Raw genomic sequence first — 18,940 nt, forward strand, 5'->3', positions numbered from 1 at the left:
GCTAACCAATACTTCCAAATGCAAGATACACCATAAGAAGGTTTAACCAATAATCAGACTCTTATCAAAACTCCTGTATCTTTTCTTTATAATCTCTGTCTCATCAAATCTTCAGAAGATAACTTCAGGGTTCACTAGACATTAACTGAGTATACCCCCTATTGTAAACGTTCATAATTTTGTTGTTTTTAGTTGAAATACCCTGATTTTCCTTTTTAAAGTATTTACATAAGTGAGAGAAGTAAATACAACTGAAGGAGTCAAGATTAAAAATTCTCTTAAGCACATACATAAATTTCATAATACATATCACCTGAATATTTACAAAAACTTTTTAAATTTAATAATCATTGCCATATTTTCTCATGATTTGTACAATTAAAAAATAAGCCTGTGCATTCACACAGACTTTTAAAAATACAGCATCTGTTTGAATCACAAATGATTAGCAAAATCCATTACTTCATAGTTTACCATCATCCATAAAAACCTCATTTCACTGAATATTTAGGAAAAAGCAGGCTGGTGTTCAATGGGAAAGTATATTACGGTCAAGGGCAGTTTTAATTTTAAAGGCACAAATCTTCATAGGGATCTATTTGTAACCTTTTGACATTGCAGTAGCCATACGGTAAAAGTCTCTAGTCTGTGAATAAGTCAGTTTCCCTTCATGACTGACGGTGATCAGTCTGAAACGCTGGGAGGTACACCCTACAATTTAGGAATTGGTGTGGCCGCCAGTGCTATGCTTTCAATTGCACACTCATCGGTTCCTCTGCGGATCCGGAAGTAACCACCCTCACCCCAGCCAGGGCCCCAGCTGTTTTTAACAATCCAGTAATCCAGTCCAGAGGCCAAGTCAGTGCCATAGCCCACCAGCAGGACAGCGTGATTGGTCAGCTCAAAGGGGTTGAAAGGGTCTCTCAGACCAGTGTGGTGGTAGATCCCCTTGTGGTAGTGGAAGAAGTCATTGTAGACTTCAAACGCAACTGCCATGGGCCCATGATGGACCAGCTCAAGCTTCATCAGGGCTTCATTGCAGCCCCCATAGAAACCTCCCACATAGTGGTACTCGGAGGAGTAGTAACGGAAGCAGTCCTCTTTCAGTTTGCATGGAGAATCTGTGCCTGTGTAGGGGAAGCAGGCCTCTTCCACCAGCCCAAAATCTTGGGCATACTTTCCTGCGATGAGGTATGGGAAGCCACCTTCACAGCCTGAGGATGAAGAACACACAGAGTTATTATTACCCTCTATTAGAAAGGGGTACAAAACAAACTGTCCCATTTCATATTTTTTCTTTTCTACGCCATTAATTATTCTTTATGTCGCCCCTAGAAGTTGTTTCTTAGCTTAAATACCACTTCATGCATCCATCCATCAGCCATCTATCTGACAGACATTTATCTGGCACCTCCTATGGAAGGTAGCTTCATGGTTAAGTGGGAGGCTCTGAAGCCTGACTATAGAGGCTCAATCCAAAACTGGGTTAAGAATTGATAATTTCTCTGTACCTCTGTTTACTTATCTGTAAAATATAGATAGCAATAGCACCTTCCTTGTAGGATTAAATGAATTACTTCATGTAAAAGCAATAAAAGTTCGCTATTATTGTCATTATTAAATAGCCAGACACTTCCTCAAGGAAGTCTTCTCTGACCGCCTCTTGCAGAAAAGTCTAAATTAGGTCCCCATATCCTTCCTCCAGTCCTGGCCCTATTACAAGCATATCTCAGAGACACTGCAGGTTCAGTTCCAGACTACCACAATAAAGCAAATATCACAATAAAGTCACACAAACGTTTTGGTTTCCTAGTGCATATAAAAGTTATGTTTACAGTCTACTGTAGTCTATTAAGTGTGCATTTTGTCTAAAAAACAGTACACACACCTTAATTTTAAAATGCTTTATTGCTAAAAAAAACCCACTAACCATCACCAGAGCATTCAATGAGTTATAACCGTTTTGCTGGCAGAGGGTTGGAAATATTTCAAGAATTACCAAAATGTGATAAAGAGACATGAAGTGAGCAAATCCTGTTGCAAAAATGGCACTGACAGACCTGCTCGATGCAGGGTTGCCACGAACCTTCAATTTGTAAAAAACAAAAAACAAAAAACCATGCTGTATCTGAGAAGCACAATAAAATGAGGTATGCCTGTATACACATCCAGAACCCTTTTTCTACATTGTTCTTATAATTATTTAATTTCTGTTTTCCTCACGTAACTGTAAGCTTCATGAGGGTAAGGACTCTCTTGATACTTCAGAGTCCCCAGGGCCCAAAAGTCACAATGTCAGAGTTTAATAAGTATTTCAGAAAGAAGGAAAGGCTCACTGACAATCATTCACCAGCAGTTTCACTGGTGGACTGAGAAAGTCTCTAGTAGCCAAACCTGGGGTTGACAGCAGAAAACTTTAAAATGAGAATGTTTCTCCCTGAATCAACGGCAGCCGGGCTTTCTACACACCTTACGTATAGCCTGTTCTAGAAGCCTACGTACACAATTTTTAAATCCTTCTGGAGAGAAACCAGTTTTGTATGATTTCAATAAGAATTAGGTTTCAGAATGAGACCTTATTTGGGACTGAGATTCATGCTTAGAAGCTGAGTGGCCTTCAAAATACTATAGAACAACTTCATGTCTGTTCCTTGTCTATAAATAGGATAACAGCTACTCTTTCAGGGTTTGAGCACTGTTGGGTAATGCATGTAAGAGGCTCCTAAGAGCCAGTGCTTACTCAAAATATAGCAATTATTGACATGTTGCTGGATGGTACAGTGAATTCCATGAGAAACCACTCAATAATAAGTGATACGGCCAGAAGTTGCACCCAGGATTGTTTTTTTTTCTGAATTTTTGAATTTTATTTTATTTATTTTTGTATACAGCAGGTTCTTATTAGTCATCAGTTTTATACACATCAGTGTATACATGCCAATCCCAATCGCCCAATTCATCACACCACCACCCCCACCTCCCCCACCACTTTCCCACCTTGGTGTCCATAAGTTTGTTCTCTACATCTGTGTCTCAATTTCTGCCCTGCAAACCAGTTCATCTGTACCATTTTTCTAGGTTCCAAATATATGCATTAATACACGATATTTGTTTTTCTCTTTCTGACTTCACTCTGTATGACAGTCTCTAGATCCACCCACGTCTCAACAAATGACCCAATTTCGTTCCTTTTTATGGCTGAGTAATATTCCATTGTATATATGTACCACATCTTCTTTATCCATTCGTCTGTCAATGGGCATTTAGGTTGCTTCCATGACCTGGCTATTGTAAATAGTGCTGCAAAGAACATTGGAGTGCATGTATCTTTTTGAATTATGGCTTTCTCTGGGTATATGCCCGGTAGTGGGATTGCTGGGTCATATGGTAGTTCTATTTTTAGTTTTTTAAGGAACCTCCATACTGTTCTCCATAGTGGCTGTATCAATTTACATTCCCACCAACAGTGCAAGAGGGTTCCCTTTTCTCCACACCCTCTCCAGCATTTGTTGTTTGTAGATTTTCTGATGATGCCCATTCTAACTGGTGTGAGGTGATACATCATTGTGGTTTTGATTTGCATTTCTCTAATAATTAGTGATGTTGAGCAGCTTTTCATGTGCCTCTTGGCCATCTGTATGTCTTCTTCGGAGAAATGTCTATTTAGGTCTTCTGCCCATTTTTTGACTGGGTTATTTAGTTTTTTAACATTCAGCTGCATGAGCTGTTTATATATTTTAGAGATTAATCCTTTGTCCGTTGATTCATTTGCAAATATTTTCGCCCATTCTGAGGATTATCTTTTCGTCTTGTTTATGGTTTCCTTTGCTGTGCAAAAGCTTTTAAGTTTCATTAGGTCCCATTTGTTGATGTTTGTTTTTATTTCTATTACTCTAGGAGGTGGATCAAAACAGATCTTGCTGTGATGTATGTCAAAGAGTGTTCTTCCTATGTTTTCCTCTAAGAGTTTTATAGTGTCCAGTCTTACATTTAGGTCTCTAATCCATTTTGACTTTACTTTTGTGTATGGTGTTAGGGAGTGTTCTAATTTCATACTTTTACATGGAGCTGTCCACTTTTCCCAGCACCACTTATTGAAGAGACTGTCTTTTCTCCATTGTATATCCTTGCCTCCTTTGTCATAGCTTAATTGACCATAAGTGCGTGGGTTTATCTCTGGGCTTTCTATCTTGTTCCATTGATCTATATTTCTATTTTGTGGCAGTACCATATTGTCTTGATTACTGTAGCTTTTTGTATAGTCTGAAGTCAGGGAGCCTGATTCCTCCAGCTCTGCTTTTTTCCCTCAAGACTGCTTTGGGTATTCAGGGTCTTTTGTGTCTCCATACAAATTTTAAGGTATTTTGTTCTAGTTCTGTGAAAAATGCTATTGGTAATTTGATAGGGATTGCATTGAGTCTGTAGATTGCTTTGGGTAGTATAGTCATTTTTACAATATTGATTCTTCCAATCCCAGAACATGGTATCTCTCTCCATCTGTTGGTATCATCTTTAATTTCTTTCATCAGTGTCTTAGAGTTTTCTGCTTACAGGTCTTTTCTCTCCCTAAGTAGGTTTATTCCTAGGTATTTTACTCTTTTTGTTGCAATGGTAAAAGGGAGTGTTTCCTTAATTTCTCTTTCAGATTTTTCATCATTAGTATATAGGAATGCAAGAGATTTCTGTGCATTAATTTTGTATCCTGCAACTTTACCAAATTCATTGATTAGCTCTAGTAGTTTTCTGGTAGCATCTTTAGGATTCTCTATGTATAGTATCATGTCATCTGCAAACACTGACAGTTTTACTTCTTCTTTCCAGATCAGGATTCCTTTTATTTCTTTTTCTTCTCTGATTGCTGTGGCTAAAACTTCGAAAACTATGTTGAATAATAGTGGTGACAGTGGGCAACCTTGTCTTCTTCATGATCTTAGAGGAAATGCTTTCAGCTTTTCACCATTGAGAATGATGTTTGCTGTGGGTCTGTCATATATAGCCTTTATTATGTTGAGGTAGGTTCCCTCTATGCCCACTTTCTGGAGAATTTTGATCATAAATGGGTATTGAATTTTTTCAAAAGCTTTTTCTGAATCTATTGAGATGATCATATGTTTTTTATTCTTCAATTTGTTAATATAGTGTATCACATTGATTGATTTGCATATATTGAAGAATCCTTGCATCCCTGGGATAAATCCCAGTTGATCATGGTGTATGATCCTTTTAATGTGTTGTTGGATTCTGTTTGCTAGTATTTTGTTGAGGATTTTTGCATCTATATTCATCAGTGATATTGGTCTGTAATTTTCTTTCTTTTTTTCTTTTTTGCAGTATGCGGCCTCGCACTGTTGTGGCCTCTCCCATTGCGGAGCACAGGCTCTGGATACGCAGGCTCAGTGGCCATGGTTCACGGGCCTAGCTGCTCCGTGGCATATGGGATCTTCCCAGACCAGGGCACAAAACCGTGTCCCCTGCATCAGCAGGCAGACTCTCAACCACTGCGCCACCAGGGAAGCACTGTAATTTTCTTTTGTTGTAGCATCTTTGTCCAGTTTTGGTATCACGGTGATGGTGGCCTCATAGAATGAGTTTGGGAGTGTTCCTTCCTTTGCAACATTTTGGAAGAGTTTGAGAAGGATAGGTGTTTGCTCTTCTCTAAATGTTTGATAGAATTCACCTGTGAAGCCATCTGGTCCTGGACTTTTGTTTGTTGGAAGATTTTTAATCACAGTTCCATTACTTGTGATTGGTCTGTTCATATTTTCTATTTCTTCCTGGTTCAGTCTTGGAAGGTCATACCTTTCTAAGAATTTGTCCATTTCTTCCAGGTTGTCCATTTTATTGGCATAGAGTTGCTTGTAGTAGTCTCTTAGGATGCTCTGTATTTCTGCAGTGTCTGTTGCAACTTCTCCTTTTTCATTTCTAATTTTATTGATTTGAGTCCTCTCCCTCTTTTTCTTGATGAGTCTGGCTAATGGTTTATCAATATGGTTTATCTTCTCAAAGAACCAGCTTTTAGTTTTATTGATCTTTGCTATTGTTTTCTTTGTTTCTATTTCATTTATTTCTGCTCTGATCTTTATGATTTCTTTCCTTCTGCTAACTTTGGGTTTTGTTTGTTCTTCTTTCTCTAGTTCCTTTAGGTGTAAGGTAAGATTGTTTATTTGAGATTTTTCCTGTTTCTTGAGGTAGGCTTGTATAGCTATAAACTTCCCTCTTAGAACTGCTTTTGCTGCAGTTTTGGATAGTCGTTTCATTTTCATTTGTCTCTAGGTATTTTTTGATTTCCTCTTTGATTTCTTCAGTGATCTCTTTGTCTAAACGCATTGTTTTGCCTCCATGTGTTTGTATTTTTTACGTTTTTTTCCCTGTAATTCATTTCTAATCTCATAGCATTGTGGTCAGAAAAGATGCTTGATACGATTTCAATTTTCTTAAATTCACTTAGGCTTGATTTGTGACCCAAGATGTGATCTATCCTGGAGAATGTTCCATGCACACTTGAGAAGAAAGTGTAACCTGCTGTTTTTGGATGGAATGTCCTATAAATATCAATTAAATCTATCTGGTCTATTGTGTCATTTAAAGCTTCTGTTTCCTTATTAATTTTCTGTTTTGATGATCCATCCATTGGTGTAAGTGAGGTGTTAAAGTCCCCCACTATTACTGTGTTACTGTTGATTTCCTCTTTTATAGCTGTTAGCAGTTGCCTTATGTATTGAGGTGCTTCTATGTTGGGTGCATATATATTTATAACTGTTATATCTTCTTCTTGGATTGATCCCTTGGTCATTATGTAGTGTCCTTCCTTGTCTGTTGTAACATTCTTTATTTTAAAGTCTATTTTATCTGATATGGGTATTGCTACTGCACCTTTCTTTTGATTTCCATTTGTATGGAATATCTTTTTCCATCTCCTCACTTTCAGTCTGTATGTGTCCCTAGGTCTAAAGTGGGTCTCTTGTAGACAGCATATATACGGGTCTTGTTTTTGTATCCATTCAGCAAGCCTGTGTCTTTTGGTTGGAGCATTTAATCCATTCACGTTTAAGGTAATTATCGATATGTATGTTACTATGACCATTTTCTTAATTGTTTTGGGTTTGTTTTTGTAGGTCCTTATCTTCGCTTGCATTTCCCACTTAGAGAAGTTCCTTTAGCATTTCTTGTAGAGCTGGTTTGGTGGTGCTGATATCCCTTAGCTTTTGCTTGTCTGGAAAGCTTTTGATTTCTCCATCGAGTCTGAATGAGATCCTTGCCAGGTAGAGTAATCTTGGTTGTAAGGTTCTTCCCTTTCATCACTTTAAGTATATCATGCCACTCCCTTCTGGCTTGTAGAGTTTCTGCTGAGAAATCATCTGTTAACCTTATGGGAGTTCCCTTGTGTGTTGTCATTTTTCCCTTGCTGCTTTCAATAATTTTTCTTTGTCTTTAATTTTTGCCAGTTTGATTACTATGTGTCTCAGTGTGTTTCTCCTTGGATTTATCCTGTATTGGACTCTCTGTGCTTCCTGGACTTGGGTGGCTGTTTCCTTTCCCATGTTAGGGAAGTTTTTGACTCTTCAAATATTTTCTCGGGTCCTCTCTCCCTTCTCCTTCTGGGACCCCTGTAATGCGAATGTTGTTGCATTTAATGTTGTCCCCACGGTCTCTTAGGCTGTCTTCTTTTCATTCTTTTTTCTTTATTCTGTTCCGCAGCGGTGAATTCCACCATTCTGTTTTCCAGGTCACTTATCCGTTCTTCTGCCTCAGTTATTCTGCTATTGATTCCTTCTAGTGTAGTTTTCATTTCAGTTATTGTATTGTTCATCTTTGTTTGTTTGTTCTTTAATCCTTCTGGGGGTTTTATAAACATTTCTTGCATCTTCTCGATCTTTGTCTCCACTCTTTTTCCAAGGTCCTGGATCATCTTCGCCCTCATTATTCTGAATCCTTTTCTGGAAGGTTGCCTATCTCCACTTCATTTAGTTGTTTTTCTGGGGTTTTATCTTGTTCCTTCATCTGGTACATAGATAGCCCTCTGCCTTTTCATGTTGTCTATCTTTCTGTGAATCGCACCCAGGTTTTCTGACAGAAGACATTATGATCTCTCTACTATCCCATCCTTTTGCCTTTGCCAACAATGGCAAACTACACACAGGTAAACAGTGCCTGAAATACAACACATACCTTGAGCATACTGGCTGCAAGACACAACCTCCTGAGGACTCAAGATTGGGGTCTGGGTATTGTTGGTTAGTATACGGATTCTTGCTTCCATCATCCCCATAGAAGCAAATGAGTAGCAGCTTCCACAAGACCCTGGTAATAGAAAAGAAGGATATATAACCCAAGAGACCTTTGACACACTCAAAAAGAATCATAGAAACCTTAAGTGCATGACATACATTAATATATTTATATTGAGTGTTGCGGTTTTTGTTCATAAGGATCAGCACAATAAAGAAGATTCAATCAAAGAATGCTACTGACCTTATAGGCAAACATTAAGATTTTAGTTTTTTCACCAAAAGGCAATCATTACTATATGGGGCTTTCCTTGAAAATATTTTGGGAGAAAAAAACCTAACTTCTGCAAAGCATTTGACAATATTCTTTTTTTTTTAAACATCTTTATTGGCGTATAATTGCTTTACAATGGTATGTTAGTTTCTGCTTTATAACAAAGTGAATCAGCTATACATATACATATATCCCCATATCTCCTCCGTCTTGTGTCTCCCTCCCACCCTCCCTATCCCACCCCTCTAGGTGGTCATAAAGCACCCAGCTGATCTCCCTGTGCTATGCGGCTGCTTCCCACCGGCTATCTATTTTACATTTGGTAGTGTATATGTGTCCATGCCACTCTCTCACTTCATCCCAGCTTACCCTTCCCCCTCTCTGTGTCCTCAAGTCCATTCTCTATGTCTGCGTCTTTATTCCTGTCCTGCCCCTAGGTTCTTCAGATCCTTTTTTTTATATTCCATATATATATGCATTAGCATACAGTATTTATTTTTCTCTTTCTGACTTACTTCACTTTGTATGATAGTCTCTAGGTCCATCCACCTCACTACAAATAACTCAATTTCGTTTCTTTTTATGGCCGAGTAATATTCCATTGTGTATATGTGCCACATCTTCTTTATCCATTCATCTGTCGATGGACACTTAGGTTGCTTCCATTTGGCAGTATTCTTAATGCAGAAATGATTTACATTTGCAACATTCTGAGCCATCAAATTGAGAGAAAATAATGGAGGGATACATATAAGCTAAGCTTTTAAATATCTCCAGAGAGGCATTTTCTAAAGCCCTTGTTGGGTGGAATTAACCCTAATAATGGCTCAGGTATGGGTGTATTATAGTAGAGAGTTGGATTCAACCAGGGTCAAGGAGGCAAAATACAACAAAGTCCAAGGAGGTAAGAGAGTAATTACAATGATAGATATGGTATTTAAGGTGGCCAGTAAGGAAGTAAAGATATAAAGCAGATGGAGGTAGTGAAATGGAAAATGAATTGAAATGTAGCTGTATGGAGGTAGGGGAGAAGGGAAAGGAAAACAGCTTTATTTAATATGTAAATGTTCTGGCAAGACAAAATAAATTTACTTAAGAAGCATATGCTAGGAATATAGTTGCTGCTTCAAGAGAAGAAAAATATTGTATTATGAGGTAATTTATATAAAAATATTTTTATCTGTTTCTTCAATATGTGTGAGTAGAAGAAATACACAGAATAAAATATGGAATGTATGTAACAAAACTGGGATTTCCACTTGTTACAATTCTAGAAAGAAATGAGCATAACTTAATATCCCCATTATGATACAGCCTCTTTCACATCTGCCACTGATACAAATTCTACATGGAGATATGCTTGTACCAAACCTGAGACACTGGTATTAAATGAAGTTGACATGTTACTCAAGTTACTAATATTAATTAGTTACCAAATTACTTGAATGGTAAGCACTCCCTTGTGCACGTAAAGTAAGATGAACGAACAGACAATATTACAATTCAAAACACTCATTCTACATAAAGAGAATGCTGCCTTTGTTCTCTTTAATAAGTCTGAATTTAGTTAGTGAATGTCTTCCTCCAAAAAGTATTAAGAAGAACACTGTCCATTAAAAATATGAGGGGCACTGTTTTTCTCTTCTCCTGGTAACTGTTCATTCATGTCCCTCCCTGAGTACAAAGGAAAGCCAGGATACTCTATGCTCAGCCTCTAACATTCTTAAGCCTACTTGAACTACTTAATACCGTTTTCCTCAAACTAAATTGTGAATTTCTTTGAGTATTTACAGGAAATCTGTTTTCTTCACCTTGATGCCTGAGGCAATGAAGGAACTCAGTGCATCTTTGTAGAAAGAAAAGTCAAATTATGAATAAGTGGATACATATTTATATCCAGGAAAGAAGGTTATTTCAATGGAAACAGTTAATATTTACTTTTAGTCCATTAGAGCCCTATCACCCTGTAACTGCTACCATTCTGATGGTCCCCAAAATTCTCCCCGTAAACATCTCAGATTTATCCATACTGCTTTTGCCACTGAGGGATCACCTAAATTATGAAGATTAGAAGAGAAACATTTGGAAAGGGGCCTTGGGATTCATCTAGTGTGCAACCTACTCAATAATACATACACTGAGATTCAAAAAGAAGCACTGACCTGTCCAAAGTCACAAAACTAAAGGGTGGCAGGTGCTAGCATCTAAATGTCTCCTAATGCAGAGTACTGTCTTTTTCCATTTATAGATCAGTATCTACTTTAAAGAATTTTCAAATTTCCTTTCCCTGTCTTCTAGTTACTAGATAGAATGAAATTAACGTGCACATTTTGTTTTCAAAACCATCCAAATAATACTGTCCTTAGGACTCCTCTTTCAAATGACAGAATGTCAAAGAACTAGATGAGTGACAGTAAATGGCCAAGGCCAGTGTTCCTTTCTTGAGACATCAGGATCTTTCAATAAATAACATCACAAGAGTCTAGAAATGGCCTCAATTTGGCCATTTAGCATTCTTGGCCCAGGGCAGCCACAGAAATAATCTCTCTTGGTATTAACTATTAAATCCTCATCATCTGACCATCCAGCATTGTGGGAGGGACAGAACACATGTACATTCAAGGGCTCAGAATGTGCTCTGTTAACAGAGAGATCACAGGAATGAGGAATGGAGATAACCTTCCTCAAGCCCTTGATGTTCCCAGAAGGTCAGCTGCCAATGTAAGTAATGCCTCTTCAGAAGTCAGGCCAGAGTCTAGATTCTGTAAATCAACTATACTTCAATAAACAAATAGTAAATAAATAAATAACAAAAATAAATAAAAGGACCATTTTCTCTTAAGAAGACTACAGGGCAATAAAGAAGAAGATGGGGAGACGATCCAGACAGAGCTCTATGGTAATCATATTTCCACAATCTCAAACGGGTATGTGATTGTCAGATGGTTTAACTATATTCAGCTGTAACTTCTAACAGTGGAGAGAACACTGAACTGGGAGTAAGGAGCCAGGATTCTTTTTCCCTTCCCTCCCACCCCGTCACTCAGCTGTGTGACTCTGGGCAAGTCACTTGACCTATCTGGCATTTCTTTTTATCTTGTGTGTAAAAGGAATAGGGTGGAGCAGTTTAAGGCCCCTGCCTTCCAGTTTTAATATAAACAGTAGTTAGAACAAGACTTAAACAAACTAGATTTTAAAGTTAGGAAAACCCTCTGCATTTCCTAATTAATGTGACCTGAAAGACACTCCCCTTCTCTCTTGAAGACGCAATCATAAATAAAGACAGCACAGCTGGGAGAAGAACAAAGGAAGTCCCACCTCTTGCAACTTCCTAGCTCTCTTCCCTCTCACACATCAAAGTAAATCCTGGCTACATGGCTAGTGCTTAGAGATGTTAACACGTGTAAAGGTAAGAATTTGCCCCCATCCCTGCCATACTTTTTTTTCATTAATCTTGATTTGCTCTCCAAATAGAGAAAAGTTGTGAATTCCCTTAACTGTGGGTAATTTTGAATTCTAGGTTATATAGAACACTGGTGTATTTAAGTTAGTGGAAATTTCCAAGTAGCCCAGTTAGTAGGAATAGAAAATAATTTTTTCCCAACCTAAAGTACAGAAAACCAAAAAGAAATCAAAAGAGGAACAACTAAGTACATTATTTTCTCAGACACCTAACAAGATACTACAGATGAGGGATCAGTTTAAAAGCAATTAATCTGTCAAAGCCCTCTGTTTTTAAATTGCCCATGTCTGTACAAACCATATTTATAACACTCAAAGAATATGGAATATTAGAGATGACAATACCTTTTACCAAGCCACAAGAAAATCATTGTCAAAGGATATAGCTTTAGAAAGTCTAATTTCCTTCCCCTGAATAATTATCTCATCAGTAGTCAATCATATATTTTGTGAAGTGAGTGGAACTAAATATTTCTTTCAACCTTTTCCTAAAGAATTTTAAAAACGCCCTGTTAAAGCAGTTATTATACTGTATTTTAATGTTTTGCTTGCAGGTCTTGCTAAACTGTAGTTTCTAGGATGAGGACCATGTCATATTGGTCTTTATATCCTCAGCCATTAAACAAAAATTACTGGACTTCCCTGGTGGCGTAGTGGTTAAGAAGCAGGGGATACGGGTTCAATCCCTGGTCTGGGAAGATCCCACATGTGCAGAGCAACTAAGCCCGTGCGCCACAACTACTGAGCCCGCACGCTCTAGGGCCTGCATGCCGCAACTACTGAGCCTGCGTGCTGCAACTACTGAAGCCCACGTGCCTAGAGCCGGTGCTTCACAACAAGACGAGTCACCACAATGAAAAGCCTGCACACTGCAACGAAGAGCAGCCCCGCTCGTCACAACTAAAGAAAGTCCACACACAGCGGCAAAGACCCAACGCAGCCAAAAAAAAAACTCCTAACATATTAGATACTCTATAAACACTGCAACACAGTGGAAACAACCATGTGCCAAGCCCTCAGTAACCAACACTTGACATGCAGTATTTACTTAATCCTCTCCAATAAGGATAGGAAACCTGTTTGATGACAGAATACATGTTAATCCTCTCTTAATATCAAACCTTTAATCGACTTTCCATTCATTTCTCAATTACCTTCAAATTTCTCTCCTTTCCAAGGAAGCTATCCCCAGAAAAGGTAGGGATGGATTTCAGGACCCACACTTTCTCTAGAGCCAAAGAGTCTCAGAATAACTGGTACAAAGGAAAGACAAAGAGATGAGACCTCTGGTGTCAGATGAAGGACAGGAACACTGCTGCTGTAAGACCTGCTCAAAGCTCCATATATTCAGAACACTTTGCAAGAATTCAGTCAGGGTGAACTGAAGGGTTGGTGGTGAATGTTGAGAAGTGGGAGAGGCTGATTAGCATTGAATTTTAGGAAAGGGGAAGGACAATTTATCTTTGGGTGTTATAAATTTATAATCCTCTCTCAGGAGACACTAATCAGAATGTTTCCAGACAGTAAATACTACGCCCATTTTATAGTAACAAAGCAGTCATGTGTACTGTAATTATCTTCAAAATGAGCTTAGAAGTAATAAACCTGAGTATTATATAAATGATTCTCCAATCATTGTTGGCTAAAATGTAGGATAAAATAATTTGCTCTCAAGTGCTATGAGAGGAAAAGTTATTAAATCTACTCATCCTGTATCCAATTTCCAAAAATAACATAAAATACAATTACAGTGATAATTCTGATAAACCTGGGCTCTGCCTCCAGCCCACCATTCAGGAAGCTGAGTTAATACTTACCATTATATGTCTTATCTTGGGGTAAAGTTAATTGAAAGGTCTTTACACAGCTCAAAAACTCTACTTTACCAGAAAAAAATTTAAGGATTCATTTTCTGGACTCCTAAAGTAATTAAAGACTAAATGATGGGGGGAGGAAAAAGGGGTAGAGTGGGCAGACAGGTAGTAAAGAAGGATTCCAGCATAAAGAAGATGTGGTATATATACACAATGGAATATTACTCAGCCATAAAAAAGAATGAAATATTGCCATTTTCAGCAACATGATGATCCTAGAGATTATCATACTAAGTAAAGTAAATCAAAGACAAATATCATATATCACTTACATGTAGAATCTAAAAAATAATACAAATGAACTTATTTACAAAACAGAAACAGACTCACAGACATAGAAAAAAACTGGTTACCAAAGGGGAAAGGGGAGGGATAAATCAGGAGTTTGGGATTAACAGATACACACTACTATATATAAAATAGATAAACAACAAGGACTTACTGTATAGCACAGGGAACTATATTCAATGTCTTTTAATAAACTATAATGGAAAAGAATCTGAAAAGGAATACATATATATAAACTGAGTCACTTTGCTGTACACCCGAAACTAATACAACATTGTAAATCTATTATACTTCAATTTAAAAAAAAAAAAAGGATTCCAGCAAACCACTTGCAGAAGGAAGACCAATTTTGGCTGCATGCAATTCTTTGTTTCTACACAAGTCTCTGTGACTAGGAGGGCAAATGAGTTTGGCTTACGTATCACTCTAATTTCATTAGCTACCTGGAACACACTGAGAAGGATACTGAAGAAATGCTGAGCTCTGCTGGAGAGATTATCTACTACCAAAGTCTGTCATGGACACAAAAAGAAGTGAGTATTCATTAGTTATATATTTTCCATTTCTTTACTAAAGTGGATCATAACCTATTCACCTCTGTATCCCCAAAATCTGAGAGCCTGGCACATAGTAAATGTTTAATAAATATTTCAGAATGAATTAATGAAAAAAAAAATCAGACTTTTTTTTTACCTTGGTTTCGAACAGGAGTAACAAAATTGGTACCACGAACATTTCTCCAGTCCCAGGACGCTGGCAAATGCAAAATCTTTTTCTGTATTTCAGCAGTTATTGGTGCAGGTTTGGGCCTAGGATGGAAATAGACATTTGATGTCAATATATATTCTTTCCTTTGAGGATGATTCCATGATTTCAACCACCTGGCCGGCTAGAATGTAGATTCAGATCCAAAGAGCACTTGTCTAGCAGTGTTTCAATGTGTCTATTATACAAAAATGTGTCTACTATACAATGTGTCAATTATACAACTAAGTTGTATAAATTACCCATTTCTTTTTCAGGATCTAGTAATTTTCCCTGGTGAAATCATGTTGGTTTCATATATTGCCATTGCTAATTTTAGTATGCCTAAATAGCTGCATTCTCTTACTTTTAATAGATTTTGACCAAGAAAGCAGACGTGAGAAATTGAAGATGGCCTACAAAGGATTTAGAGAAAATAGAGGAATGACTGATGTTTGACTCTGGAGATGGTGGTGATGGTAGCTGTAAAAGAAGTGAAGGCATGTATATAAAAGATCTAAGTAGAAGCAGGCAGACTACCTCCATAAACAGATGAAAGTAAGACACAAAGATGGCCACCAATGGCTTTACCACTTACTAGCTGTGTAATATTCGTCAAAGACCTTAACATCACAAAACTATGATCACCTCCTATTAAGATGGGTACAATCATGCCTACCGCAAAGGATTGTTATGAAAATTCAATGTAATAATGATTAACAAGTGCTTAAAACATGGCCTTGTCTCTGATAAGTCCTTACCAAATTATTAAGCTATTAGGATGATCACCACCACCATCATCATCAACCATGTCATTAAGACTAAATTGCTGCTGATACATTTAGGTGACTATCTAGCACAAAACAGGCAATTGTTAACTTCCTTCTTCCTAACATCCTATAAAGGCAGAGTGTTTGCCCATCAATGCACACACAGATAAAACAAAAGCAATGTGACAACAAAGCTCAGTGGTGTGAAAACGAAGACAGTGAAAGAGAAATCAGGGAGATGGAGAAGTGAGAATTACAAACATCACAGGCACACTATACATTATTGGCTTTCAATCATTTGGGTCCAGATTCTTTTAAGAATCTGCAGAGAGCTCTGGACTCAGATGTCCATAAACAATACGTTTTTCTACAAGAGTTCTTCAGAAACATGGCACCTGACACATGGCAAAGCAGTTGGGGCTGAGCCTCAATCTTCCAGACAGGAGTCCCAGTCTCCCTGGGCTCCAGTGCTGACCCCACCTCCTCTGGGTTCTCCTTTGGCTTGTTACTGAACAGGTCTCAACTTCTCGTCTCACACAGATACAGGATGGCTCTTTCACTTTAGTGAATCTGAGAAGGAATACGGTATGCTCCCATTCCCAATTTCGACTAACCAGAGCATCTCACACACTAGTCATTCCTCAGAATACACTTTGAGAAACACTGTATAAGATTCTTTTCAGATATGGGTAGAACTGTGAGAGAAACTACATAGTCTGCTAAATCCAGCTATAGTTTTGAGGGAATAAATCTACCCAATTCCTGACTGTATAAATTCAAAGAACGGTATAATTTTCCATAAGAAATACACCATGGGGTATATAAACTAAAGATGGGAGGGAAATGCCACTCTGGCTGAAGGTAGCAGAGGTATATTGATAAATATGGAATATTTTTTGCTGGACCTAAAAACAGAGAAAGGATTTTGAGATTTTTACAGGTGGCAAATTTGACAGTTTCTATAGGTAAGTTCAGGGGTATCTGAGGCAAAAGGAGTGTCATGAATGGAGGTAGGTGAAAGTTTTCAGGAATTTTCTGTCATATTATTTGAAAGCAGGTCAAGGTAGTCAATACAGTTATGGGCAAATTTAGGTGGCTTTGATTACCAGGCTAAATTTATTCATTAGACAATAGGTAGTGACTCAATCATAGCTGGGTGTAAGAAGATGTAACAGGCAGTATTTCATAGAATGGCTAAGAGTGAGGACAGGGAGGGGTAGAAACCAAAGAGAGAGAAGGCAGGAAGCTGATCCATTATACAGGATAGAGATGACAAAGCCCTAAGCCAAAGTGTAGAAAATGGAAAGAGAGTAAAGGAAATGGCAGATGCTGTGAAAGCAAAACCCATAAATAGGGCTTGGAGAACATCCGAGTCTGTATGAATAGGAAAGGGAGATGGTCAGGGAAAAGATAACATAAAAAGTCTAAGTTACGATGACCAATAAAATGATGAACAGCCCAGGGAGGAGGATATCAATTGATACAAATATCTTTACTAGTGATAAAGAGATGTGCTTTATTACCTTGGAATTCTCCAGCTGTGGCCACCACCTCTCCTAATCATCTCTTTCAGTGTAAAAGTCTCATATTCCATGTATGCAGTCGCAGTCCAAGACTTCTGAATGGCATTGATAGCTTTCACAAAGTTGTGGTTATATTTGTAGAGCCTATTAGAATACCTGCCAGCAAAAGTAAGACAACTTCAGATACACTCTTTACTGATGTAAATAGATCCCGTTAAAATAGGCACTCTTATACTGTGGGCCTGAGTGGAAAGTGGTATAATCTTTCAGGAAGGCAACTGGATATGTCAATCTCTATATCTCTATCAATAGCCTAGAATTGGAATGTGTCCTATGAAAATAAAAGTTCAAGTGAACTAAGATGTATGTATAAGGATGTTCAGTGAAACATTTTTATACCAGTGATAGATTATAAACATAAATATTCTAAGGTAAGGGATGGATTAAATAAATAATGGTACTTCATTTGCTATATAGTTTATTCAGTAAAAATATCTGGAAGATTATTTAGTGATATGGAAAACTTCACACTATATTAAACAAAAAAGCAGAATATCAAAGAAGTTTATATAGAATTAATCAATTTTTGTGGAAGTGAACATTTATATTTATACCATAAGTACATACAACCATGGTTATCTCTGAGTGGTGACATAGGATCATCACCTTTCCCCCACCCTCTACAATTTCTACAATGTACCTTTTAAACTTTGTAATAATAAAAAATAAAGGCGGGGGGGGGAGGACAGCAAAACTGTGTACAATATATATATAGCATGGCAAGCATTATAACCACATGATGGAAAAAAAAATGGTTCCATAGGGACATTTGGTTTATATCCTTGTTACTCAAATTTGGTTCTTGAGCCAGTATCAGCAGAAGCACCTGGAAGCTTGCTAGAAATGCAGACTCTGAGTATCCAACCCAGGCCACCTGAATCAGAATCTACATTTTTAACAAGATCCCCAGATGATTCACAGCAACATTAAAATCTGAAAGGCACTGGTTTACCTGATGCCAAATGCTTGGATATAGATGTAAACAAGTCTAACACACAAAGAGCATGTTTACAAAGCAAAAGAACTGAGGGGGTTGATTATTCATTTAACTTAAACATGTAGCTCACGTATGTGCCAGGTGCTAGGAATGAACAGAATTCACCATGTTATTTCTACTAAAAAAGATTCTGGCCCTGGAGCAGCTAAGCCTGTGAGCCACAACTACTGAGCCTGTGCTCTACAGCCCATGAGCCACAACTACTGAAGCCCGTGCACCTAGAGCCCATGCTCCGCAGCAAGAGAAGCCCCCGCAATGAGAAGCCCACGCACCGCAACGAAGAGTAGCCCCCACTCACCACAACTAGAGAAAGCCCACGCACAGTAACAAAGACCCAATGCAGCCGTACATACATACATACATAAACACATACATACATAACATTCTGTAACTTAAGTGTGACTCACTACCCAAGACTTTCATTAACATTCAATTATGCAAAGCAAGATATACGTAACCTGAGTAACATGTTAGGCATATTTTGAACTTTTCTTTCTCTTTTAATTTAGATGTTCGCAGAGAGAGTATTTTGATATAGTCAAAAATCCTGGGAGCACTGAAAATAATAAGAAAAATGTGCAACCACATTGATAATGTGTTAATGTTTTTATCAAAATCCTTTCCCATTTGTTGCAAAATGTGAAACCAGAGAGGTACCTTTATTAAATAGATTATAAAACTGCCTGTATTCTATTTCTGACAACACTAGCACACAACAAA

The 18,940-nt window shown here is 37.8% G+C and overlaps 1 protein-coding gene across 1 annotated transcript in view; it reads right to left on the minus strand.

The window, feature by feature from the left end:
• Positions 1 to 260: 260 nt before the first annotated feature.
• The window catches only part of CTSC (cathepsin C), a 40,873-nt gene continuing 22,193 nt past the window's right edge, over positions 261 to 18,940 (minus strand). The window contains exons 4-7 of the mRNA XM_030835855.3: positions 17,164 to 17,319; positions 14,820 to 14,935; positions 8,170 to 8,301; positions 261 to 1,214 (exon numbers count right to left, since the gene is read on the minus strand). Coding sequence (XP_030691715.1) covers positions 712 to 1,214; positions 8,170 to 8,301; positions 14,820 to 14,935; positions 17,164 to 17,319 — 907 coding nt within the window. The 3' untranslated portion in view covers positions 261 to 711. The remainder of the gene's footprint in view (positions 1,215 to 8,169; positions 8,302 to 14,819; positions 14,936 to 17,163; positions 17,320 to 18,940) is intronic.

Source organism: Globicephala melas, chromosome 8 (genome assembly GCF_963455315.2).
Source record: "Globicephala melas chromosome 8, mGloMel1.2, whole genome shotgun sequence".
In the NCBI taxonomy this organism is placed as follows: domain Eukaryota; kingdom Metazoa; phylum Chordata; class Mammalia; order Artiodactyla; family Delphinidae; genus Globicephala; species Globicephala melas.